This window comes from Nanorana parkeri, unplaced genomic scaffold (genome assembly GCF_000935625.1).
Source record: "Nanorana parkeri isolate BGI_ZX_2015 unplaced genomic scaffold, ASM93562v1 scaffold34, whole genome shotgun sequence".
Classification (NCBI taxonomy): Eukaryota; Metazoa; Chordata; class Amphibia; order Anura; family Dicroglossidae; genus Nanorana; species Nanorana parkeri.
Window position 1 is genome coordinate 3,044,133 of NW_017306302.1, and position 26,798 is coordinate 3,070,930.

The 26,798-nt window shown below is 41.4% G+C and overlaps 1 protein-coding gene across 1 annotated transcript in view; it reads left to right on the forward strand.

Moving 5' to 3' along the window:
- The window catches only part of ADAMTS6 (ADAM metallopeptidase with thrombospondin type 1 motif 6), a 231,591-nt gene that overhangs the window by 18,080 nt on the left and 186,713 nt on the right, over positions 1-26,798 (forward strand). The window contains exons 3-6 of the mRNA XM_018569151.1: positions 1,381-1,549; positions 4,394-4,608; positions 11,800-11,883; positions 14,101-14,246. Of these exons, the coding sequence (XP_018424653.1) occupies positions 1,381-1,549; positions 4,394-4,608; positions 11,800-11,883; positions 14,101-14,246 (614 nt within the window). The remainder of the gene's footprint in view (positions 1-1,380; positions 1,550-4,393; positions 4,609-11,799; positions 11,884-14,100; positions 14,247-26,798) is intronic.

The window sequence follows — 26,798 nt, forward strand, 5'->3', positions numbered from 1 at the left end:
TCGGCTAAACAAGCATTATGTTCTATTTGCACTTAGGGGAACACACAAATGTGATCATGTCATTGTTAACAATCACTAAACCCTAGAGAGAAAATACTCACCTGCTTCCATGTTCCTCTCTCTCACTGGCTGGATGGGTAAGGCGTTGCTCCCTTGCTGATGGAAATCCTGCAGAATATAACTCACCAGTAAGAGGGTGACATCCCACTCACCCAGCCATCGAAGGAATGACACAGAAACAGGCAAGTACTTTGCTAACCTGTTTAGCCCATATAGCAATTCTGCTGCTGGCAAGATGTTGCTAGTACCAAGATCACTATAGAGACATGGCCCTTACTATACAGTGCCTTCTAAAAGTATTCACCCCCCCATTTTTGACCATCATGGGAAACACTATGTGTGGTGCTAACCTAACACTTCCCACCACCCTGAGAACACCATCCCCACAGTGAAGCATGGTGGTGGCAGCACCATGCTGTGGGGATACTTTTCATCAGCAGGGACTGGAAAAATAAGGGAAAAATGAATAACACTAGATACATGACAATTCTTGAATAAAACATTTAAATGTCTTGTAATGGCCTAGTCAAAGCCTAGACCTCATTTCAATTGAGACTCTGTGGCGTGATTTGAAGATTGCTGTACACTAACACAGCCCATCTAACTTGGAGGAGCTGGGGCAGAATTGCTTTCAGGAATGGGCAAAAATCCCAGTGGCTAGATGTGCTGAGCTAATAAAGACATACCTCAAGAGACCTGCAGCTGTCATTTCAGCAAAAGATGGCTCTACACAGTATTGACTTTTAGGGAGTGAATACTAATGCGCACTCAAGATTTCTGGGTTTTTGTCTTAGTTATTGTTTGTCACAATGTGTTAGGCATGTTGTGTACATCACATGGTACAAACCTCCAAAAATCCAGGTTGTAATGCAATAAAACAGGAAAAACACCAAGGGGGTCAATGCTTTGCAAGGCACTTGTACATTTTCGGTCTAACGAGTGCATCATACTGCAATGATATGTATGACTTCAGGGAATGTAAGTGATGCTTTCGAGAGTGTGTAGGTGGGATAGATTTTATACGGGCTCCTGGAGACCTGTGTCATGTTCCTGACTGTCCAGCTGCTGAGCTCTGCAATGAAATGTGAAGCTGAATATTATCTGTACAATCACTGGGAAGGTGGATAAAATGTTCATTTCAGAGCAGACTGCTTGCTTCACTCACTGCAGGTTGATTAATGCATTTCTTCTGTAAAGATTAAAAAAAAAGTGGAAATATTCACATTTAAGTTACATTTCCCAGACGTCATCAGGTTTAATGCAAACAGCTCAAGTCTCCCCAGCTTGTCTAAATCCCTTTCCTATTCTTTTCCATCCAAGCATGGCGTAATCGCTACTGAAGATGAAGAATATTTTATTGAACCTTTAGACAACATAACAGAAAACTCCAATCACTTTAGCTTGGAAAGGGGCCACCCTCATGTCATTTACAGAAAGTCTGCCATCCATCACCGACATTCAAGTAGCAAAGGACACTGCGGTGTGAAAGGTAAGAGAAGTGTGATGGCGCAAACATCTTCTATACTATTAAAGCATAAGGCTATATTTTACACCTTTACATTTGTCATGTGGTAAAGGTGACGTGTGGTTTGTTTTACTATTCATCCCTCTAGAAGGTGCAAAATGGAGATTGGAAAGTTTGCTCTTTCTTCAATTTTTGGTTATATTGGAAAGATTTTAGAGGAATTGCAGGTGTAATTAAGGTGGTTGTGGTATAAGGTGGTGGTGAAAGGATACAATGGGCTTTAAAGGTTTCCTAAGGGTAACAGAACCTTATGTATCCTGGACCTGTTCTTGTGTCAGAAAATGGACCCTCGTTAGCCTCATTATTTTACACTTTTTTAATTGAAAGAATATAAACAGACAGTAAAAAAAAAAGTAAAATAAAAATATAAAGTACTCAAATAACATTAAAATGTAAAAAAAGGGAAAAAACATGACAAGGAAACTTAAGCCCCATTCTCACTGTTGTGTTAAAGAAATGCTCACCTTATTGCAATGCACATATACTATGTGCGTTGTGTTGCTAGAAAATTGTCATGTGCATTTTTTGATACAATAAGATGTGTTTTCATCCCATTCATAATGAATAGGCTGCTATAACATAATGCTCATTATTATGCAGTACCACATTCCAAGGGTTCGCAAAAGTTTGGATGGGCCCTAAAGGTCTATGCAACCTGCATTAACTGTGATGCCATCAGCAGTCCTTAAACCACTGGAACCCAGAGGAGAAGAAGCTGGGAGGACTAGTCTAGCAGCCCAGAAATAAGTGGCAGGAGCAGGGATCAGTTAAGTAAAACAGATTTAATCCAGCCCCCTAGACAAAAAGAGCACTTAACACTCTCACTGTGGTGGTAGCCCTACTGCATGGGTAATTATTTGATTTACCTAGTGATGGGCTTAGAAGTACATCGAAAAGGCTCCTGTGTGACAATATAAACATGTCTGATATCCAGTTATTATGTGATGCAAGAACCTATTAAATCAAATAAAAAACTTTTACCTTCCCTGAGTCATTCAAATCCTCCTTCATTTGTGTCTCACATACTCCCACTCCCAGGCACTGCAGCCAAAGTTGGGAGGGTTTCAGCAATACAGTCAGTTCTGCCAGTCTAGAAAGCTGTGGGCAGGACTGGTTGTTACCAATGTCTGATTGACAAGTTACAGGCTTTTGTAGTAGGCCGACAACTAACATTTTCAAAATAAGGCCAACATTGGCAGTCTCCATTATTTTCTCTTGACAGAAGATCTGAAGGCAAAACCTTTTTTTTTTTTTTTTTTTTTTAGTATTGGATAATTAGTGAGAAATTAGAATCCCTGTTCGATTTCTTAATGCTGTCTGTGTTCTTGCTGGAGAGATGCACTTCCTCTGTTTGTCCTACCATTATCACTGCGACTGAAATTGAGGAAGTCCTACATTTTGAGTTGTCACTAGAACAAGCATTGAGGGTAATCTTCCAATGGGGGCACTTGTTCCAGTAACAAGTAAGAGAGAATCTACCTCACTTTGGAGAGCTTTCCTCTCACTTCATGTTCAGTCTACACAGGGGTTTGAAAAACGATTTTCTTTAGCCTAAAAGAAAGAGGTTTTGGTTTAGATATACTTTAGTTTTTAATAATTATGCATTCTTGTAGACACATGATTTACTAAAGGCACATAGGCTGTTCATTTTGCAAGGGAATTTTCTCTTAGCTTAGTGAAAGTTGCTGAAAATTCACTTTGCAAAAAATACCCAAGGAAAATAAGGAAGGACATTAAAATAAAAGGAAAATAAAAAAGCAGTATTTTTGCTTGCACATGATTGGATGAAAAAAATTTGAACAGCATCCCCTCATTCACAAAACTAAGGGAAAATTCTAGAGATGCACCGATATATCGGCCGCCAAAACATATCTGCCGAAAACGACACTTTTGGCAAAATGCGGAAAGTGCAATTTTTTTGCCGATATAGCGGTGCATCCGTTTTTTCTCTCCTCCCCGCTGGGCGCTGCTCTGTGTCCCAGCGGGGAGGAGAGAAACTGTCACAGGCAGCTAAGCGCTGCGGGAGGAGAGCGCTGTGAGCGGCCGGCGTCTCTCCTCGCACACCACTAAGCCTCCTGTGATAGATCAGAGGAGATCGGTGTGTGGGGGTGAAGACAGCCAGCGCTGTCACAGGAGGCCGGCCGGCGGTGCGGGGGGGGAGTCAGCTGTCAGGTTGAGCTCTCCTCCCCGCACCGCTCGCTCAGCGTCCTGTGACAGTGTGTCAGGAAGCAGAGTGAGTACTATCCTTGTCGCACTCCTTACCGATATGTCCCTTGTAGTGGGGGGTGCTCGCAGTGACCGCGGATGGCGCCGTGAATGTCAGCAAAATTGTAGAAATGTCACCAGCACACCAATCCTTTTAAGATAGCAAAAGCTTCATTTATTGAAGTTTTTTGTCATATGACCAAACAAGCGCTTTCGGGACTGCGCAGGGTCCCTTCATCAGGCTTTAGCATTGACCTCATGCTAAAGCCTGATGAAGGGACCCTGCGCTGTCCCGAAAGCGCTTGTTTGGTCATATGACAAAAAACTTCAATAAATGAAGCTTTTGCTATCTTAAAAGGATTGGTGTGCAGGTGACATTTCTACAATTTTAGGAAGCAGAGTGAGGTACAAACACTCAGCGATCAGTAATCGCTGAGTGTTTGTAAATAATTGAGAACATAGTATGGTTACTATATCCTCAATTATGAATGAATGGGAAGTGATCTACATGGGCAAATAGGCATACTCACATGATTATTGAAGGAACAGAATTAGAGGATATAGTGTATAGTATATATAATTTTGTATTTAATTTTCCCTTAGATGTCACTGGAAACCATAAGCCCTGGTGGTTAAATCATACAATTACTAGCCCTATGGTGCCATCGAATAATGACACGGAAAATGGTCCTCGCCGGCAGAGGAGATCGATTAGTATCGAACGGTTCGTGGAGACACTTGTGGTGGCTGACAAAATGATGGTGGGATATCATGGACGAAAGGATATTGAACACTACATATTGAGCGTAATGAATATTGTAAGTTTGACCCCTTTATCCGTCACTGGCCCAATACTAGACTCAAAATCTGTACTGCAATACTTGTGACAGTCTGAGCAATCAGGACTGTGCAGAAAACGTTGGCTGGGAAGTGTCACATCAATAATGCTAAATGTGACACATGTCTGGGAATAGGGACTGAATGAATGACATAAAATCAACTTTTATATTTAAAACGGAAATCATAGTATAGGGCAGGGTTTCTCAACCAGTGTTATGTGAACTCTTACAGGTTCCCTGTAAGTCCTGGGAGCTGTATGATAGAAGGCTGTTTTAATTACTTTCCTCATGAAAATACTAATAATACAATGACATTATAGTACAGTAACTTTCAAGTTCAACTATACTCTATTCTATATTTCTATAATGGCATTGTATTACTAGTACTTTCATGAGGACAGTAATTAAAACAGCCTTCTATCATACAGGGAACTACAAGTCCCAGCTGAACTGCCGACTTGTAGTTTCCTAGTAATACAATGACATTATAGAACATGGAATAGAATATAGTCAGTTCCAAATTCAGCCATGTTCTATTCCATATTCTATAATGGAAAGTAGTTACCTCACCTGTCACGGTCCTCTTGTTCTCCCAGCTGAAGGAAGCTCAAGCAGGCTGTAAAAAACAAAACACACACTAGCGTGGGGGACAGCGGCCGGGGCTGCTGCTGCGGTGCTGCCCATAATTTGCCTTTGTTCACTGCCGGCCCACCCACATGTCACCTGCGTGCGACCGGCGCAACCCCCTCCCACCCCTCCATGCACAGGCGACCACTGCGACCCTGGTAGTTCTGCCACTGGTTGTACTAAGAGAGTCTTTCAATTTCCCATTCAGTGCAATGTGGCAGTCTTTTGAAAGCCCACCTCACAACCCATTTATACCCACCTTTCCCCCAAAACTGTTGGAGCTGGAAGTCAAACTCTGTGTGAACCTTTTAATGGGTTGTGTTGAAGCTTACAAATAGTTGACAACACCCCCTCCATCACATGACAGTGTACGAGCCTAGTGATTGAGCAGAATAGGAGGTCCACGTTTTGCCATAACGGTTATTTTACAAGGGTGTATTAGAGTGGTATTAAAGGTGAATATAAGTGGGAATGATGGGACACCTTGTAGAGGCTCTGAAACCCTGCCCCTAAATTCAAGTTATATATTTTTTTTGTGTCATCTGAAGTGTAAATGTTCTCTTGAGCAGAGGAATTTATTTTTGGTGTGGCATTGATGGGAATGGGTGATTTAGCATCATAGTATATTCTTTGAGGAACTTCTGCACCCCCAAAAGGATCTCATGAAGACTTTCTGGTAGTTAGTATGTGCATATGCCTTCATAGCTTCCCCCTACTAATGTGTAACAATGTAACAATAAATCCCTGCATATTCCAAAAGGCAGGGAGATACAATGTTTATAGTACTGACTGTTTTGGCATTTTAGCTTACATTATTTCTTTCATACCAATTAACTTTAAGGAGGCTGCTTTATGAACTGATTGATGAATGCATTTAAAATAATTACTTCCAACCTAATTTATGTTACATATGAATTACTTATCCTCAGGTTCTGTGCTGGCAATACAAAAGGAGGCACTGAACATGCATTGTTAAAGTAAACCTGTAGGTTGGCTATGAACATTTAAATATTTTCATTTAAACAATCAGTAAATGAGCTTTAAAACAAGGCTTCACTAGCAACTGTAGCTGCAGGCACTGTGGAGAATTGACCCTCAAAGTTCCAGTACAGTGGAAATATGGAAGATGCCAAAGTTGGCTCTCTTAGCACTCTGCTCCCCACTTCCAGTGCACCTGATCTGTGTTTCTATGTTTACGTTTAAGATTAAAAGACTTCCCAGGAGGAACAGAATTAGTTGAGCTGGCTTAGGCCCCTTTCACATGGGCAGTTTGTTCAGGTCCACCTGCCAGTTTTTCAGTTGGATCTCATCGGAAGATGGTGGAAAAAAACTGAACGGATAAGGATGTCACAAAAGTGAAATCCATTCAATACTGATTAGTTCAGCAGATGATCTGTGCATGGGTCACCTGCTGATCAGAACAGACAGAGCCCATGTGAAAGGAACCTTAGAGAAGGTGTTTTTGTGGTGACCTTTAGGTATGGATTGCTCCACGGTGACTGCAGCTACAGTGGTTAATGAGGTCTTATTTAAAATATTTTACTGCTTGTTAAGAATTTGTAAGTATTTGATTATCTAAATTATGGTCACAGTTGCAATATAAGCCGCCCTCCCCCATACCCTCCAGGTCCCTGAATTTAAAGTTAATACTGCTCTTATTAGCTGAACAATTTGCCTTGCTGCATTGTTTGCAAAAAAAAATGCCCAAGGGTCTTTGACACAGGGGATGATGGATGTTGCTGTTAATGCCCCCCTAAAATGTTGCCCCCACCCCAACTCAGCTGGCATAGAAAATTGAAAACAGAAGCTCTGGGTATTCTGTTTAGTGTGCACTTAAGTGTACTCAGCCTTAATGAGAGCTATACAATCATAATAAAGGCATTTGGCATTAGACAGTTTTTCCTTGTATATAGTGACTCTGATTATAATATATTGTCAATTGAATAAGAAGCTGGAATAAAGTGAAAACATACACCTTGGTAAATGCAGAGTAATTATAATAATTGTTCCTGTTTGATGTAATTCAAAAGAGGACTTGGAGCTTTTCCAGTTAAGTAGCTGACATTATCTGTGAGCGCACTTTGTGGCTTGTAACATCAAGTGTCTGCTAGATCCGCTGAGCAAGAGCTAGTTGTGCACAGCACACTGACTCCTCTGTTCGCATTTACAAGTGTCAATTACCTGTTGCTTTCCTTTTATCATCGTGAATGCTTTATTCATTGTGCTGCTGTAGCGGCTGGAGAGACACTGATGTCATCATGTAATTTATAGTGCTGACTAGAATTACCTCCACATGCTACCTCATGTAGGTGTACTTTTACTGTGCAATCAGAGCCAGGAACGAGCAGTCTACACCAGCTAAGTGTGATCTGTCAGATGATGAAGGGAAATTAGATCATGAAGAAATTAGTTCCTTGTGGGTTCCAAAACAGCTGTCCACTCGGTGCAGGGATTGTGTAATCTTTCCTCCTGAAATACTTTAGACAGTTATTTTTATGTACAGTGATCGTGGTATAGTTTAATTTAATGTATTCTTTTATTGTATAATGTGTTTTTAAAAACTGAAGTGGAAAAATTGGTTTATAGTTCAAGAGACATGGTAACTTTAGGAACCAACAGAAACTCTTAAATGCACCCAACCCCAAGTACATCGGTGTAATATATTGCAGGTTGCTGGTCCCAGGATGTGGTGGTTGCATTCATTTTCTTTTTTTAGACTTTTGTTCCTTTGTTTTCAGTATTTAGTAGACTGATGTGTAAAGTAAAGTTAGAAAAATTAAGGAGGTTATTCACGAAGCAGCCGAAGGGTCCAGCCATAGCTTCAGCTGATCCTTCGGCTCTCTTTGGCCGCCGGAGCACTTCGGTTCAGTCAAACCGAAGCGCTGCTGTGCGGGCTATTCACTATAGCCCGTACAGCAGCCGAAGGCGGGCGTGTGGCTCAGGCGAGCCGAAGGCATATGCTTTGGCTTGACTAAGCCGAAGGGACAGCCGAAGTTGGGCGAATGGCCTGCCGAAGGCTGACCGTAAGCCCTGCAAATGACAGCTGGGCGGAGCCAGCTGTGATCTCACAGCTGGCTCCGCCCAATTGTTATTGTTTAATGACAGATCAGCGTCCTCAGGTCATTTGGGGACGCTGATCTGTCATTAAACAATAACAACTGGGCGGAGCTGGCCTCGATGTCACATCCGGCTCCGCCCAGTTATATATTGGCCGGGACCTGATGCAAGACTCTAGCAGGTGCGGCCAATAGGAAACAGTTGGACGAAGCTAGCTGTCACTGCTAGCTCCGCCCGAATGGGGTTTTTTCTTTTTTTAAATATCTTTATTTATTTGGCCGTTCGGCCCCTATGAGAGTGAGTGAGCTGCCGGAGCTTCGGCTTAGCTGATCCAGGTGTTGGATCGGCTTATTCGAAGTCCCTCTGCACTTCGGCTCAGCCGAACATGCAGAACATATTCAGCTGACCGAAGGCAGCCAAAGCACGGCTGATTTCAGCCGATGTACGGCTCAAATCAGCTGTACTGTGCTGGAGTGAATAGCCGAACGTCGTTCGGCTCTGTTCACTTTGGCTCGGTTATTCACTTCAGCAGCTTAGTGAATAACCCTATAAGATATTTAGAAATCGGTCATTTCAGTCGAGAACAGTGGTCCCCAAACTGAGCCCCATGGCCCAGATGTGGTCCTTTGCTTACTCTTGGAGCACTTGACACGATGGGGCACTGTTCCTACCACTGACACCAAAGGTGTTACACTATTCCTTCCACTGATACAATTGATGCGGCAATATTTCTTCCACTGAAACCAACAATAGGGCATTACTCCTCCCACTGAAACCAATGATGGGGCACTATTTCTCCCTCTGATGCAAACAATGGGGCTCTATAAATCCAACTGACAACAGGAATTTGGGACCATTCCTCACACTGACACCAACAATGAGGCATTATTCCTCCTCCCACTGACCACAAGTACTAGGACATTTTTTACTCCCACTGCCCACCAACCCTGGGCATTTTTTACTCCCATTGACCACAGTCTGCCCTCCCCCAAAGTCTGAAAGACAGGGAACTGGCCCTTTGGGGGGGGGGGCCCTGATTTAGAATGATAGGTTGGCAAAAGCTGTAAGATTTTAGGTCCCGATATAAAACAATCCTGAATACAGCTAATGGAGGACTGCTTCCATATGATATATATGTTTAGGGGCAAGTGTGACATAAAAGTTGAGCACTTGACTAGCCATTTTTTAGCTGTATGTTTTTGCCTTTTTGTAAAGTAGGGCTCGTATATGCCACTATGTAGGTAGTAGGAGAAAAAGGTTGCAGAAGTCAAGGCTTGTACATTATATAACAGTGAAATGGCTACCTGGCTCCTGGGACAGGTGCAGCCCCAGTATGTATCAAAGATATCTAGTAGTTGAACATTTAAGTGAATCTGTTATATTTAATAAAGTATATTCATTAATATTACTAGTACATTTCAGGCAACTAGTGGTACATGCAAGTACCTGCCCTGTTTGTCAGGTCAATTTGTTTATGCCTGAAAAGGACTTTCAAGGCCCAGGCTAGATGCAACATCCCATCTTCTCTCCAAGTTGAGGTTAAGGCCCTGTGAAGTGTCAGAGCCTTTACTGGCCATAGAGGATCTGCACTAGACGTCTGCGTAAAAGGGGGTGGGGTTTATCAACCCTCAGACAAACATTGCCCTTTATGTTAACCTCTGTGCAGTTAATAGTGAATATAACATTTTGTGCCCTAAAATCTTACTTGAGCTGTAGCTACTGTCGGTTATCTTTAATTTGTACCTCTCTGAATTTCCAGCTGAAGAGTCCACACTGTGCGGCCTCATGTCCAATTTTTTATCTCAGATATCCTGTTTCAGTCCCTGTCATTTGACACCCTTGTAGTAGGGGGCTGGAAAGTTGCTTGGGACGTAGAGCTTCTGTGCAGTTTCTGCATATCCCCGGCCAGGAGTCAGCATGTCATAATGGCTCTAGGAAGACCCTACATGCAGTGGAGCCTCCAGAAAGGAGGAAATGAGGATCACCAAACCACTGATGGCTAATTTAAATAAAATGACAGACTGGATGAAAAAAGGGTACAGCAAACAAGGAACCTTATTAATTTATATTGCTACGTTATTTTTTTTTTCTCCCTCAATGGTTTAATAAAACTGTTTATAGTAGTAGTAAACCTTCAGAAAAGCATTGACCTTTATGCTAAGCTCAGTGCAGTTTTTTCCCTCATCTGTGCCCCAAAAATTCAGTGCTTCCCTGAATTTTCCGGTTTTGGAGCGCACACTCTTGTGGACTCATGCCCAGTCTTCATGTCCCATGAAGCAATGCTCTTTCTATAGATATTTCACAGAATGAAGCCTCTGGCATTCAACAACCTTGTAGGAGGAGCAGTGGAGTGGTTTGGGTTGTAGGGCTTCTGTTCAGTTTCTGCCCATCCCAAGTGCGCATGTCAGTGTGGCTCCATGGAGACCCTGTGTTTAGCGGAACCCCCAAAAATGAGGAAAGGGGATCACCAAATTTTGTATGGCGAATCTAACTGAAACGACGGCCTGAATGAAAAAAGTAACGTAATGAAATATGCTGCTACATTATTTTTTACCCACAAGTTTAATAACCACTTCATCTTAAATTATAGAGAAGATGAGCATACAGCCAGTGATTGGGGCCCAGGATCCTCCTGAGGCATAAAGCAGATAATTTACTTGTTACTTTCCTGCACTTTACCAGTAATGTTAGCTTATGCTCTTGGTGGACATGACCTGTACTTTAAGGTAGATACAGTTAATTCTAAGGAATTAGATACAGTTCATGCAAATAATTATTTTTGAATTTTAATTTTAAATACAATTGCAGCTTTACACTTACATTAAGTGGTAAGACTCTGATGCCATCACAATAAATGGGATAACGTTATCACTCACTTACCCAGATAGCAAGCAATTAAGCTGCAAGTTTGAAAATTACTTGCTTAACTATTACAGACTTGCCAAGCTTCACAATTTTGTTGCACAATTACAGCAAGTCTGCATTGCAAGTCTCCAGATCAAGGTGCTTTGCAAAAGTGCTGTACACTTGCAGAGCTCTTGCTAAGACCCACAGGACTCTTGCTGTAGACTTGCCAAGCAAATTTGCTACAAATTCAAAAAGTGTCAACTAGAACTTGTGCTGCAAGTGTTCTGAAAGTCTACAACTTGCCAGGAATGTGTGCTGCAAGTTAACAAGAATTACAATTTAACCCTGCCACAAGTTTGTGGCAAGTTATCCTTGCTATCTGGGTATATGTAGCCTCCTTGCATCATTCTTCGGTATATGTGAGATTCCAATAATCCAACAATAATTGCATGGATTACTGGAACATACTAGCTATTACTTTACTTTTTAATAAGATCTTTTGTGTGTCAAAGAACAGAACCATGGTAGACATGCCCATATTTAAAAGCTTCCTTTTTTTCTTTTACAGCACAGAAAGTAAACTATGGCTTTTGGTGTCATTGTCTGACTTTGTGTCTTTTCTTCTTTTCTGGAGGTCAGGTTGCCAAACTTTATCGTGACTCCAGCCTAGGAAACGTTGTGAATATCATAGTGACCAGATTGATAGTCCTCACAGAAGATCAGGTAAGGTCCTGTCTTCCCCTCTCTCTCTCTCTCCCTCTCTCTCCCTCTCTCTCTCTCTCCCTGTCTCTCTCTCAATAATGCTCTATTATTGGCATTAGATCAGGGTTTCTAAATGTCATGTCACTCAGTAGTTCTATATGCAAAATGCTCTTAAATGAATAGCAGTGTGTATTTTACAAGCTAAGATGATAAATGCAGCATCAGTCCAGCATGGGATTCCATAGTAATCACTCAGGGCTGGACAAATCCCAGGAGTAGCTAGCCAATGCACCTAAATAAAATCACAGCTGGTGCCTAACTTTTTACATTAATGGAACCATATGTTTCTGCCTGGGTCCTAGTTTCCACATCAGTTTTTCCACTGTGCTCCCATGTCCTGGAAGATAGGAATTCTCTTCAAAAACTACAACTTAGCAGAAAGATTTGCTCTTCTCTTTCCAACCTACCCAATTGCTGTCCCCGTTGTTCCCCATTGGAACAATGACCAAGTCAGTTAACACTTGGCTGGTCATCTTAGGTGAATATGGATCCTAAGAAAATGATCTTTTGCCTCTGAAGTTTCATGTGAAAAGAGTTATCTTTTCATTATCTTTTCCTGCTGGGAGTAAAATTTTTTACTCCTTTATATAGCAATGTCTGTTTATACAAAGCACTTTCAGAGAACATATAGTCATTCAGTCTTTGAAAGATATCAACATTTAATGTCCCTTTCACAGTCATGCACACATTCACACGATAGTTTGTTTACAAAGAAGCTAATTAAATCATATCTAAACTGAAAAACAAAAATTTGCAGTTCATCAGTCTTGAGATGTTGAGGCTGCATTAGTTTTCTTTCTTTGGGCTTTTATTTTCTATTTTTTTCACCTGGGGAATAACACACTTCCTGTCCTAGGGTGGCTACGTTCACTCACTCCACAGTCCTTGTAGAGACAGCCATGTTTGTCACTAGGCTGGTCTCCTGATTCAGACTACTAACCCCCTTCCTCCTCTCTCCTTCTCATCCCCATTAAATTGGGAGGCATTCTTTTGTAGTTCACAGAAGGTAACTGGTAAACTTGTTTGGGATTGTTTGATATATCAGTTCAGTGCACAGTAAGTTACAGGGACACTGGAATTCTGGCAAGATAAACAGTTCTTTTTCTGTATTTGCAGAAAATGTTCTTAGCCTGAAAAAATTAATATTAATGCAGTTACCACATCTAAATTCTGGTACTCTGTGGTATATTGCATTTTTGGTTTTGGTTTGGATATTGTTCAAGCTAATCTTTGCCTTAAAAAGGAATATGTAAACCAGAAGCATGCATTAAAGGCAGAAATGCTTTGGTGACTGCTTCTACACTTCAATGTCATCTTGAGCATTTTTGGAACCCAAAACCCATAAAAAGTCTGTATTCAAATACAGAGTTTGGAGAGTAAAGTCTAGGGCTGTCCCATCTCCTCTTATGTTTTGACTCCTGGCGTTTGTCTTTGGCAGGCTCAGTAACCAATAGTTAAGCTGTTGTGGAACTACAAATCTCATTGGGCATTACAAGATTCTTGCTAGCCCCAGACATGACTCCCAGAGGCCAAGGCCTGATCGTATATGTAGTTTCACCACATCTGGAACTCTGAAGTTGCTAACCCCTAATATAAACCCTATTTAGGCTAAGATAACACAGTTGTTAAATGTAGAAGACCATTAGGTACCCTTATTATCAGATTTGCTACTCCCTTTCAGCCTCGGTGGTTTAGGAAGTGCTTGACAGATTTGGAAAATGCATGCCAAGCACCCCTTTTACATCCGGTGCAACTGTAGCCTTAAAGAACACATGCTATTAATTTGAATTGTGTGTGTGTGAGGGGGGGCACATATGAGTACAGATGAATATGCAATTTGCACTTTGAATGTGACTGTTCGGTTTTGCTACTTGCATAGCAGTGATGATCTCAGCAGTGGTACTGTGGACCTACTGACGTGTTAAATGCCTCTTAGCTGATAATGTGAAATTGCTATATTGACATAATCACTATTACATTTGGAACACACAATCCGCCTGTTCAGTAATACGCTGGCTGAACTCCGGGTCAGATTTTATAGAGATAAATATTGGCAAGGAGCGATTATTCCTAGAAACCACTGCTTCTAATTATAGTCCCATTTTAGTCTTCAAAAGGCTTAACAACTGACCTTAGTAATTTGCTTGGAACATTCCTGGTATGTGTGTTGTATTGCAGCCAAACTTGGAGATAAACCACCATGCGGACAAGTCCCTCGACAGCTTCTGTAAATGGCAGAAATCTATTCTCTCACACCAGAGCGATGGCAACACTATTCCAGAAAATGGTATCGCTCACCATGACAACGCCGTGCTTATCACCAGGTAGGAAGCCATTTATTATTTTGTTTATATGTCTGCTATGTGATATTTCCTCAGTTTCTCTTTTACAAGGGGAAAAATTGATTATTTGTGAACAGCCTGGGGTTAACTCTGCTTTTCGTGCGGCACTGATCTACCGGCAGAGCCTTTTCTCTAAAGGAGACATTCTCATGTTACAAACCTACAAATGGTATTGTCATAACAGCCAACCAATTTGTGAAACCTGAAATCTAATCCATCCCTGTGAACCCTACAACTTGCCACAAATGGATAGATCTCTCATGATGAGATGTAACGTGATGATGTATCGTGGCACACAAGCTATGACTTAAAGTGTATGTAAAGCCAAAAACTTTTTTTGCTAGATTTGGTGAGGTTTTAGAGTGGGAAAAATTAGAACTCCTGCCAGGTTTATACTGCTATCTGGTATTTCCCCTTCCCATGTCTTCTCCTGCCATATAGCAGTGAAAACCTAACAGGTGTTATAACCTCTATCCCCTTCTCTATCAAAAAAAGGTTTTGGCTGGACATACACTTTAAGTAAATTTACATTTTTTTTTTTTACGTGGAAGCAGAGAGAAAAAAAGCAAAAATGCTTATTAAACAAAATAAAAAATAGTGTCATGCATTTGAGAAACAATTCTCTAGTGAAATAATGAAATATAATTATGTATTTATAATTAAATATTAAGAACATTAATTATATACTATCCAGGATGACCAAGATATTTTTCTTTTAGTTATGGATAGATTGGGGAAACCTCAGTGATGTCACTGCCCCTTGTCCAATGAAAGAATGCATAGTATACATTGATAATATGAATTCTAGACACAGCCCCTGTGTTTTCACAGCAGAGGGAAAGTCACTCAGTCAGTGGTAGTACAAGACCTGGAAGATCACTGTAAACATTGTGTTTTACAGGATCCCCATGACCCACCCATGTATAAAATATGTATACCTACATTGGGCCAAGCTGAACCAATGTAATAATACATAAATAGGTATACCTGGAGTTCAGCTTTAACCTTAGTGCATTGGCCAAACATTATGGTCAGACAATCACCAGGTAGCAAGACTGCTTTACTGCAACCCTGGCATTAATTTTAAATCTGCCAAAACAAATAATCTACAAGTGAACACTTGCATACCTTCCCTGCTGCCCTTGCCACGGAACACTGCTGCGTTCCAGAGGAATGGTCACCTGAATTGCACTGGGAAACCCATACTTCAGAAAGTGTAGATCTCCTTGGTCCCCAACAACCCTTAACTGGTTCTTTCTGGAATGGAGCGGTGTTTGGCAGCACAGGCAGCAGAACACATACACTGTTTTATTTAGGGTATTTGTTTTGGTAGACTTAGCATTAATGACAGGGTTGCTTTAAAAACTACAGCTAGTGCATTGTTATCCTGATCTTTTCTGTATATATTATTGGAAGGACGTATTTGTTGGCCCCTAAAAAGTACATGCTTGCTTTGAAAGTGGGCTGACTAGCTCTGGAATTGTACATTATTTGGTCCACCCTTGTTATACTCCAATATTGCTTTCTGCCTAGCTGTTTCTACTGTGGTTATCTATTTGTTGTCTGCTTGGATACTAAATGGGCAGGAATGGAGAATCCAGTCATAATGCTACATTTTTGCATGAATGATCCTGATGTGGGGATGGTAATGCCCAATTTCCGTTCTTGTATGTGGCTAATTCTATTCAAAGATTTGTCAGCCAACTGTCCAGTTGAGCAGCCACGTCTAAGCTTGCCTATCTAGAAGTAGGTTTTTGAAAACTGATTGACCACTCTTCTAAAATAAATAAATTACTTCCAGCTGTGAAGGGTATAAAAAATCTTCTACTTTGTAATTTCCCACAAACACACTTTTTGTAATTCTTTGTTGTGAGTTGAGTGGTCCCATAAACTGTTATAATCTTGTATTTGCTGTGTTTGTGCTTCGACATCATAGTCACTTTCTGACTTGCATAAGTAAACCTTGAACAGACAAAGCCGTTTCCAAGCTAAAGTTTCCTTGTTATTTTCTGCTTACTAGTTAGCACTTACAGTTCCAGGAGATAACAGACAGTATTGTAGTGTGTATGGAGAGTATATATGTGCTTATTTCTGGTAATGTATACCTACTGTATCTTTGCACTGTTTATTGGTGTTGGTTTTGGCAATGTCATTGCTATGTGAATTTTATTGCAGCTAGGACTCCTTTCCGAAGTCAAGGGTTTTAAAACATGCCTCCCTGAGAAGACCAATGGGAAGACATCTGTCTGTCATTTGTAGTGCCGGGACCCCTACTAATTCTTGTGTGATGCATTCAACAGACTAAAGTATTGCACAAGGTGCAAAGTCTGTGTTTATGAGTGCTTATAGAGTAATCTCCTACACTCACTTTTGCTGGATAATGAGTGCTTCTGATACTGGAAGCGCTCATCATCACCTCCTAGCAGCGGGATCTCCAACGTCTTCATATTGATGTTGCATCAGAATGTTTAAATGGGTTGGGAGTGGGCCACTTACACCTTGGTTGGCCGTAGATCTGATGGCAACATCTTCTTGTTCCTATCGTGACCTCAGCTCATCTAAACCTTCTGCAGCTTGTTTCCTTGAGTTTCCTGGTACGTTATTTCAGTATCCAAGAGAGGAAAATATTGGCCCCTCTTTTATATCAAAAAGAAAGGATTCTTAATGCTAAACTCTAGGTAGCTATGAATAAAACACTGATTAATATGCCTATTGTAGGCACCTGTATTCTGAAGAACTGTGATGTATTTTTAAATGCAGCTAGTGTAAGTACCTGGATTTGACTTAATATAAACCTGCTGTAATCCCCTGTGCAAAAAAACCCCCCAGACTAGGAGAAGGAGGACTGCACTAGGGGCCGTCCGGATGCATTGCATGGACAAGTGCTGACAAGGACATAGTGTACAGGAGGAGAGAGCAGAGTGAGCAGGAGGATAATCTTATTTAGCTGCTGATGGCCTTACATTCTCCAGCCCGCCTGGGTTCTATAAGACTTGAAAGGTCTTTTAAGGTTTCCTCCATGTTAAAAAGTTTGACAAAGGCTGCCCTTAGAGTTTTGTTGAATGCATGATGGGCTGTAGGTGCAGCAAAAGCTAAGTCCTCGAGGCACAATTGGAAAAAAAAAGGCATTAAAACAGAATATTTGTAAATGTATTAATCACACGAGGATTCAAAGAGCAGGTGAAACTGTTCATTTTTCTTCTCTCTATTCAGTGCTGTCGAATGATTTTGCCATATTTTCATTGAGAGTCAGCTTGATGACTTATGTGGAGAGAATATGAATGAATAATATGTCTGTATAACTTGTGTCACTCATCTTCCTACAAACTCTATCTCACTATGAGTCATAAAAATCATAACATTCAAAGCTTTCGCTGAGGAAATGTGTTTTGTGGCACCAATATAGGATGTCTGGTATAACATTCACTAATTTATTTCCCAAACCATGGACAGCAGCCAGTTGAGTAGTCTGCATTTTTGCATTTGAAAAATGCTTGCTATTTTTTATTGAAAATTTTTATAGGAGTAGAACATGAGTAAGTTGAATAATTTTCAGGTGAAAAAGAAAGCTGGATTAATACTTAATCGTGAGTGCTTCTGCAATAATTCCAAGCAAATATATAAAATAAAATAAAAATTGAGGGTTGGCCACTATACTTTTTTTATATGTTTTAGCATTGAAAATACTTTCTGGAAAGGATTTAGGTCTAGGCGGCCTAACAGTAACATCTTTCCAGCAGGTTAAGTGTCAGAGCAGAAAGGCCAAAAATAAATAAGTTTGTATTAAAGGAGAACTATGGGGTCAGTGTTTTTCCCCATAGTTCTCCTTAGGGTAGCGGGAGGACACAAACTAGCGTCCTCCCGTTACCCTAAGCTCAGTATACCGTGAGCTACAGCTCGCGGTATACTGAGACGCCGCACCTGGAGCGGATCCTGACTTAGATGACGGGATCCGCCCAGCTGCGTGAGTGACAGCTGGCTCTGCCTACCTAGAGGCAGAGCCAGCTGTACCCGCCCCCTCCCCCGTCCGTTCCGCCAGTCAGCGCTGGCAGATCGGAGCGGGGAGAGGGTAATCCAACCCCTCCCCCTGTCACGGCAGAGAGCCGTGACAGGATCGAGAGGTGAGGGAACCCGGTATGTGTTCGCTCACCTCCCGATCTACTGAGCCGACCTATGACAGTCTCATTGTCACAGCTCGGCTTAGAACTATGAGGTGAGTGGAAATCACTCATCTCATAGTTCTCCTTTAAGTTTTATTTGGTATATTACTTTTATTTACAGTAAAATATCAATTTCCCAATACATTGTGTAAAAATGTAGTAAGTAATAAATACATATAGGGCAAAGGGGCATTAAAGTGAATTGTGCTAATTGTACACATTATTGGCTGCTCCTGAATTCTTACTGATTGTGCCTCAGCTTATAACACATGCAGCTGTCATTACAGCCACTTATGCAGGGGGAATTCACATTCAAAATGTCAAGTCACAGAATAAAATCTGAAGATATTTGTTATTTATTTAAATATAATTACATTATACAGTATATACTGTGTGTGTGTGTGTGTTATATATATATATATATATCTATATATTTTTTTTAAATAGATATTATTGTAATTTTAAATATCTGTTGGTTTAAAGCCAGTTTCTATGCAGGTCCTGTTGACACAAGAAAGAAAGGGGGACAAAAAAAGAGGCAGAATTGTATAAAATTGTATAAAAATGATATAGGCAAAAGAAGCAAAGAAGCAGAGGGTTTATACTTACCTCTACAGCAGGCAGTAAGTGAAAAGTTCCCTGAGTTCTAGAGATACGAGCATTGGGAGTGTTGGATAGTGATGTGGCTCCTGCCAGCCACTACTTTATTATAGGACTCGGTACACAGTATTGACAAAGCAGCTGGAGGGAAGAACTACTGTGTCCAGTGGGTCCCACACAATCTGACACACCTGGAAGTTCCAGATAGCCACGGTGTTCTTAACTCTGCGAGAGAGTAAACATTTTTTTAGGCAGATAACAGGGTTGCTTAAGCTTAAAGCCAATTCCACCTTTGGCAACCTTACCCAGTCCTCTTCCCCATGGAAACCTTCCCTCTGGTGAATTTTTAAAAACTTTTCCAGGATACATACCTGAAATCCCAGTATCTTCCAACCAGTAACATAAAGCATAGGGTTCTCCTTCTTCTTCTTCAGCCTAGGCAAAGGTGTGACTTTACTGTTGGATAGAACTGTGCTCATATTGTGACATATGAACACCATTACCACACCTAATCCTATGTAGCATTCCACTGTGCACCTAAGGTTCATGATTATTCACCCCCAGGGAGTGTGTTATTGTCTGGGCTCACAGGTCCTGGTTGACCAGTGGCAAAGGAGAACACAGTGGGCAGCGCTGGAGCATGGAGATGATACAGTTTATCCAGAGAGGAAAATAGGGCTGGTGGGGAGGGCTGCTAGAGGTGGAGTTAGGCTTTACATTAAGTAGTCTATTTATACATTTTTTGGACACATGATTCACACAACTTTTCCTGTCAGATTAACCTACTGACTTTTTACGGGGGGGTAAGTAGAGATCTGGATAGAGGGAGGTCTGTGGTTGTGGTATATCTGGATTTCGCTAAGGCTTTTGATACGGTACCTCATAAACGCTTACTATACAAGCTGAGAGCTATGGGCATAGATGGAAGGGTGTGTACATGGATAGAGAACTGGCTAAAGGAACGGGTACAGAAAGTATCAATAAATGGCACCCTTTCAGACTGGGCTAGTGTCATTAGCGGTGTGCCTCAGGGTTCTGTGCTGGGACCCATGCTTTTCAACCTGTTTATTAACGACATCGGGGACGGAGTACACATTGATATCTCAGTGTTTGCTGACGATACCAAAATTGGGAGGGTAATAGAGATAGACCAACATAGTGTAACATTGCAGGAGGACCTGGATAAAATAGGGGAGTGGGCAACTATGTGGCAGATGAGGTTTAATGTCGATAAATGCAAAGTTATGCCGCTAGCGAAGTCGGAAATGGAGAAAGATTTAGGGGTCATTGTAGACCACAAACTGAATAATAAATTACAGTGCCAGGTTGCTGTAAGCAAAGCTAGTAGAATCTTGTCCTGCATCAAGAAGGGAATGTTTTGCAGGGATAGGTCTATAATTATGCCACTTTACACATCAATGGTTCGGCCCCACCTGGAGTATGCGGTGCAGTTTTGGGCACCGGTCCACAGAAAGAATGTCCTTGAACTGGAGAAAGTCCAGCGGAGGGCGACCAAACTCATAAAGGGGATGGAGGACCAGAGCTATGAGACACGGCTACTAAATTTAAACATGTTTACGTTGGAAGTAAGGAGATTAAGGGGGGACATGATTTTCATGTACAAAATGTTCCATAGTCATAGCAACATTAGCAACAAACTCTTTGAGATTAATTCCGTAACAAAGACTAGAGGACACCACCTAAAACTGGTAGAAAAAAAATTCGAACACAAGGGGCGAAGGGGGTTCTTCTCAGTTCGCGCGGTTAGGGTCTGGAACTCACTGCCTCAAGCGGTAATTTCCGCAATTAATCTGGAATCATTCAAGAGGCTTTTGGACGACTTCCTGAGAGACCGAAATGTACAAGGGTACAGGTACTCTTAAGAATGAGAACACTCATGGACCTATATATACACACACACACACACACACACACACACACACACACACACACACACAACAGGTTGGACTTGATGGACTTATGTCTTTATTCAACCTCAAATACTATGTAACTATGTAACTTTCACACAGAATTTGCAATCGAATCTAATTAGAAAAATGTATACATTCTGTTTGAATCTTGTGTGAATTTTGTTTTTAAATAGACTTCTAAGTTTTATTATTGCACATTTTTAAAACAAATTTGCCTAATTAAAAAAAGACTACAATGAAAAATATTGGTCCCAGCCCTTAAGGAGTTTACAGCCTAAAGTCCATATTTAACATACATACACATGCACACACCTACTAGGGCCAATTTCAACATGAATTTACCTACCTTGGGAGTGTAGGAGAAAACTGGAGTACCTGGAAGAAAGCCACAAAAGAACAGGGAGAAAATGCAAACTCTATGCAGGTAGTGTCCTGGATGGAATTAAAATGAAGGACCTTAGTGCTGCAAGGCAGTGGTGCTAACCACTAAGCTATTGCTTGAAATTTGAGTTAATCTGAACCCAAAAGAAAGCGGTTAGTGCCAGCCAAATCAGCTGCATCCCACCCTGGTGTCTTCATTGACCTTTTATGGCCACATGACCATATTTGGTCAGTGCCATCGACCTAATATGGCCACCTGGCCATTGACCTAATATGGCCACCTGGCCATTGAACCAACATGGCCACCTGGCCATTGACCTACTATGGCTACCTGGCCATTGACCTTTTATGGCCACATGGCCATATTTGATCAGTGACATTGACCTAATATGACCATTGGATGTGTGAAAATAAACAACACCAAAAGTGCAAACATCTGACACAATCATTAGGAACAATGAGCAATAATAGGGGAGCATAAAGCACATGATAAATGTATTACAAAATAAAACTGTTTGCCGTCTGCTCCTTTACTCCCATGGTAATTAATCGCAGATTTTCAACCTATAAACAAGTAACCCACAGTAAGAAAGGGGGAGGGGGGGGACAAGCATAGAAGAGAGCAGAACAAGGAAGGAGAAACAGCACATGCAAAAAATGTTCCTGATCTTGGCACAGGAGAGACTTGTATGCAGAGGAGAAGGTAAATTCGTGCCACAAAACCACCGGAACGCCTCCTCTTGGTGGTGGAGAGCCGCAGTCAAGTCCTCCATGGTACACAACTCTTGGACCTTTCTACATCAAAGAGGGAGGAAGGAAGGGTGGGTAAGTCCATTTCCGGCAAAGCGGAATACAAACTCTCGCCGCGTTATTAAAATGAACCAGGAGCAATCTCCTATAGTGAAGCCTTCACAAATGTTTAAGCAGAGTAAATAGGCAGCGTTGCAGTCACCCAGGTCAAACTCCGTAAAGTTGACCTTTTAAAGCCACATGGCCATATTTGGTCAATGCCATTGACCTAATATGGTCATATAAGGTCAGTAATGTCACTAGCATGCCACCCCTTTGTTTATGTGCAGCTGCGGGTTGGGCCGGCATTGGCAGCTTTTTTTCTGGTTCAGACAAACTCAAGATTAGACTCAATTGGAGCTCATCCCTAATTGTCACAATATTCCAACCAGAGTGAGTTAAAGGAAAATGTTATGTGATCCTATACAGAAGGGTTGGGCAAGTTGTGTGCTTATAGGCTCCATTTATAGAAATCTGTCCCTAAACCTTATTGATTAATATGCTCCATTGCGTCTGCAGTGCCTACAATTGTGTCCAATGTTTTGAAGCCTTTGATATTTTTGTTATTGGAAGGACTAGACAAGCAAACATCAGAAGTGAATGAAGATGTCTCTCCAGTCTTTCAGTTGTTATTGTTGCAGATATCTGTGCAGGTCTCTATGCACCTTTAGGCATATTTTCTCCCCAAGCAGGAAAGGTTGGATTTGGGAAAGAACACTTGTTATGTGCCAAGTTCATTATGTGCTTTCTCATGGGAAAATATGGGCCCATTAGGATTATCAGTTCAGTGGCACCTGAAGACAACTTCAGTGTAAAGGGAAACTTACCATAGTTTTAGTAAGTGTACATTTTGAGTTATTGAAACACTTTGCCTAAAGGTAACTTTTAGTATGGCTTTCACATTTTTACTTGCTTTCAGCCAATTTTTGATTATTGGATTATATACAAGTGTTTGTATATACTCCCTCCAGTGGTCACCTTTATAATACCAAAAATGATTAGCTCCCTGTTTTAAGCAGACCTAGCATCAGATATACATTATGTGCTTAAACTAGCCTGAACAAAGATGGCTGCTTTTCTTCCTGGGAGGATGCACTCATCATTGCTCAGTCATTATTCATAGTAAGCATCTACTTCCTGGACGGAGATGCACCTGTGGGTCTTCTAAGGTGACGGCCAAATCAAAACAAATAGGCGGACCTGGCCATGACGTCAGCGCTAGCTCCGTCTATTTGTTGACATTTGGCCAGCTGCTGTCGTTCGGCGGCGTGTGTTCGTCGGATGAGGACGTGTCGGCGGGCTTTGGCCTTTTTTTTTGTTTGGACGGGGCGGCGGCACTGTTGACGACGCTGGACATCGTGTTTGACCATTGGATTACTTCGATGGATGCATTTTTGGACTTTTTGGGTTTTATTTTTTTTATTAAAGGACTTGTCAAAAACTTGTGTAGTGTTTTTTTGTTTAATTAAAGGACTCTTTCAAATGTGTGGTGTATTTATTTATATTTTACTCTTAACCCCTTAGTGAATGAGTAGGGGTTACTCATTCACAAGGGGGGGGCGCATCTGGGTGACCCTTAATTAAAGGGGTAACTCGATGCAAATAAGCCCCCTGCCCACCGACCCCCAAAACCAACGGGTCAGGGCATGTGGGGAAGAGGCCCTTGTCCCCATCGGCATAGGGACAAACCCTGGAAAAGCACCCTCCCAGTGCTGATGGCATGTGGCCTGGTATGGTGGGGGAGGGTTCCCCCTTAAAATTCCTACCAGACCTAAAGGGCCTGGTATAACTTTTGGAGGGAACCAAATGCACTTTTGTTTTTACTGGAGGTCCCTCCTAACTGTCCGGCCAGACCTAAGGGTCAGGTATGGATCGGGAGGGGGACCCCACGCACTTTTCTGTTTTAACTATTTCACTTGGGATCCCTCCTTTTGCCAAACTGCCTGTGCAACACTTGTTTAATGGCTTGTCAGTACTCTAGAGAGTGTTGAACGAGCAATAAAAGGCAGTTCAATAGACTTCAATGGAGGAATTTGTCCAGCTGCAATGCCTCCAGAATGGGACATGCACTCTGTTTTTTGCTGCAATGCAACACTGACACCCATGTGTGAATTGTACTGGGCGGTTGCTATTGTTTTATCACACATGGGCATTATATAAGCGGCAAAGAGGCATTAAAAATGCTTCTCCAACTCTGGTTTTGCAGCACGTGTGAAAGACCCCTAACTGCTTACAACACACTGATGACATCATCTCAACTTGGCAAAGTCACTTCCATGGCGCTCAGGGACTGCCCTTTAATGTTAAAAGGTATAACTTTTTGAAAGAAATATACTGTGGCTGTTTATTGTAACATGTCAGGAATGTATTTATGGTGACTTGTACAGTTACTAAACGATCCACTTTAAGGCAAACCTATACTCACTCTAGCTTTAAAAAACTAGGTGCCCAAACATGTCTGCTCTTACCTTGTACTGTGTTTCCCTGAAGCTCATTCCTGCTGTTTGAGCCTAAAAAGAAAAACCAGCAGCCAATGCCTGGCACACACAGGAAAAGAGGAGTGCTGAGATCTAAGCAAATACCAGCTTCCAGAAACGTGGTATTTGGCTGGAATTTTCATGGAGCTAAAGTTTTGGATGGTGGAGAATCATGGTAAAGGTGACAAAATGCAACTAAGGGTGCATTTTGCAAAGTTGGAGATTTGCTTTAATGACTGCCAATATACGCTCAGTTGGCCCAATAGAGCAGCCTTTCTGAACCAGGGTACCTTCTGGCATTGTCAAGGGGTGCCTCTAAACTCTTGCACACAGTTATGCAATTCCATGGTGCAGGTGATCTGGAAACACATGACGTTCATCCAGGGCAAGCTGCATCCAGTACCTTCCCCGGCATTCAGATAAAAGACACAAGCGCTCTGTCTAGACCTTCTCCACCTCCCACCCCCTGCCATGCTTATGTGACTCTGATGTGAAGTGGGTGGGGACTGAGAACTATTAATGACAAGGGGGGCTCTGGATGTGGAAGGGGACTTCTCGTATGAAGGGGGCTCCGATGGGAAGGGGGAAAACTCTGTTTAAAAAAAAAAATTGTGAGGTCCCCTCTTGAAATCCATACCAGGCTCTTATCTAGGATAAGTGCCTGGTATAGACTTGTGGAGAAACCACGTGTCTCTTTTTACATTTATGTGTTTTACATTTTAAACTGGGGTGCCATGACTGAAAAAAGGGTGAGAGACTCTGCCATAGACAATTAGACCAAACCCATTGAATTTCATAGAGAGAGGGGTTATGTACAGAAACACGGTTTATATTGCATATTCATGTACCGTATATACTCGAACTCGAGTATAAGCCGAGGGGGGCACTTTTCAGCCAAAAAAATTGGCTGAAAATCTCGGCTTATACTCGGGTATATACGGTATATGAATTTTTATAATAAACTGGTCACATTCTCTTATTCTGTTTACCTATCAAACAGTATAAAGACAAACGTTTCTCTTTAATAAAAGTAAAAAATAATGAGATGCATGATATTGCTGTGCTTACAGTTTACATTTTCTGGTGTATGCAGCTTACTGTTAACCTACATCCTGTATGATGTATACAATGCATTTTCTTTCCATCAGCAGCAGTAAATAAGCGTCTCCTGCAATTACAGCTTTGTACACAATTGATTATTTCCCTAAACTGATGACAATAACACACACACAAGGATCTTTGTTATTCTCTCCATCGTCACCCATACCTAAACCCACCTTCATTTCCATCAAAGACTGCTCCAGCTCTAATGGCACAAGCACATGTACGGTGGAAAATGTGAATGAGTTGTTTAAAACAAGCACTGATGAGCAAAAAACATGTCAAATCCACACCATTGTTAGCTAGAGCCAGCACAAGTGTACGGAGCAAAATTAGAAACCCAAAATGCTGTGGAAAATGTGCCATTATTTTCGCAGCTGGTAAATGAAAGCTCAGGATGGAACACAAAATTCGGTAATAAATATGCTATGTGAATAGTGGTGTTTGCATTTAACTCCTTTTTTTTTGGATGCAGTATTTTTTCATTCAAAACTATGCTTTAATAAGCATTTAAGAGTACAAAGACATAAGATATTGCCATACATACTACTGTATGTTACAATGGACTAACATTTAGAAAGTGGTGCTGTATTGCAAGCGTTTATAGACTTCATATACGTTTATAAAACTAACTGTTGTCAGCATATTACATATGTGACTACTGGTAATGTATATAGCTGGGCAAAATAAATTAAACAACAAAAAAAAGAATGCAGTATATTTTTGCAGTGCATGGACATTACCCATGATTTATTTTTTCTTTCTTTAAAAGCGCTGAAAGCACTTGCTGCTTCTATGTCACTAAAATCCCAAGCAGTTTTGTCAGCTCTGTCTAAGTTCTCCCCTGCTGGGCTACAGAACTCTGCATACCCCCACCCTCTCTGTCCATTTCCACAGAAATACATTAACCAGGGTGTAATAAATACTGTATCTCACTAGCGGAAAAAGGTAAAGAAAAAAATAATGTTGGAACATAATCTAGAGGAGGTACAGTTGGCCTATACTTTATTTTATACAAAACTACTGCTGTATATATTTCAGCTTTTTTTGCCATCTATGTGCCATTGGGGAGATTTCCCTTCACATCCTGTCCAA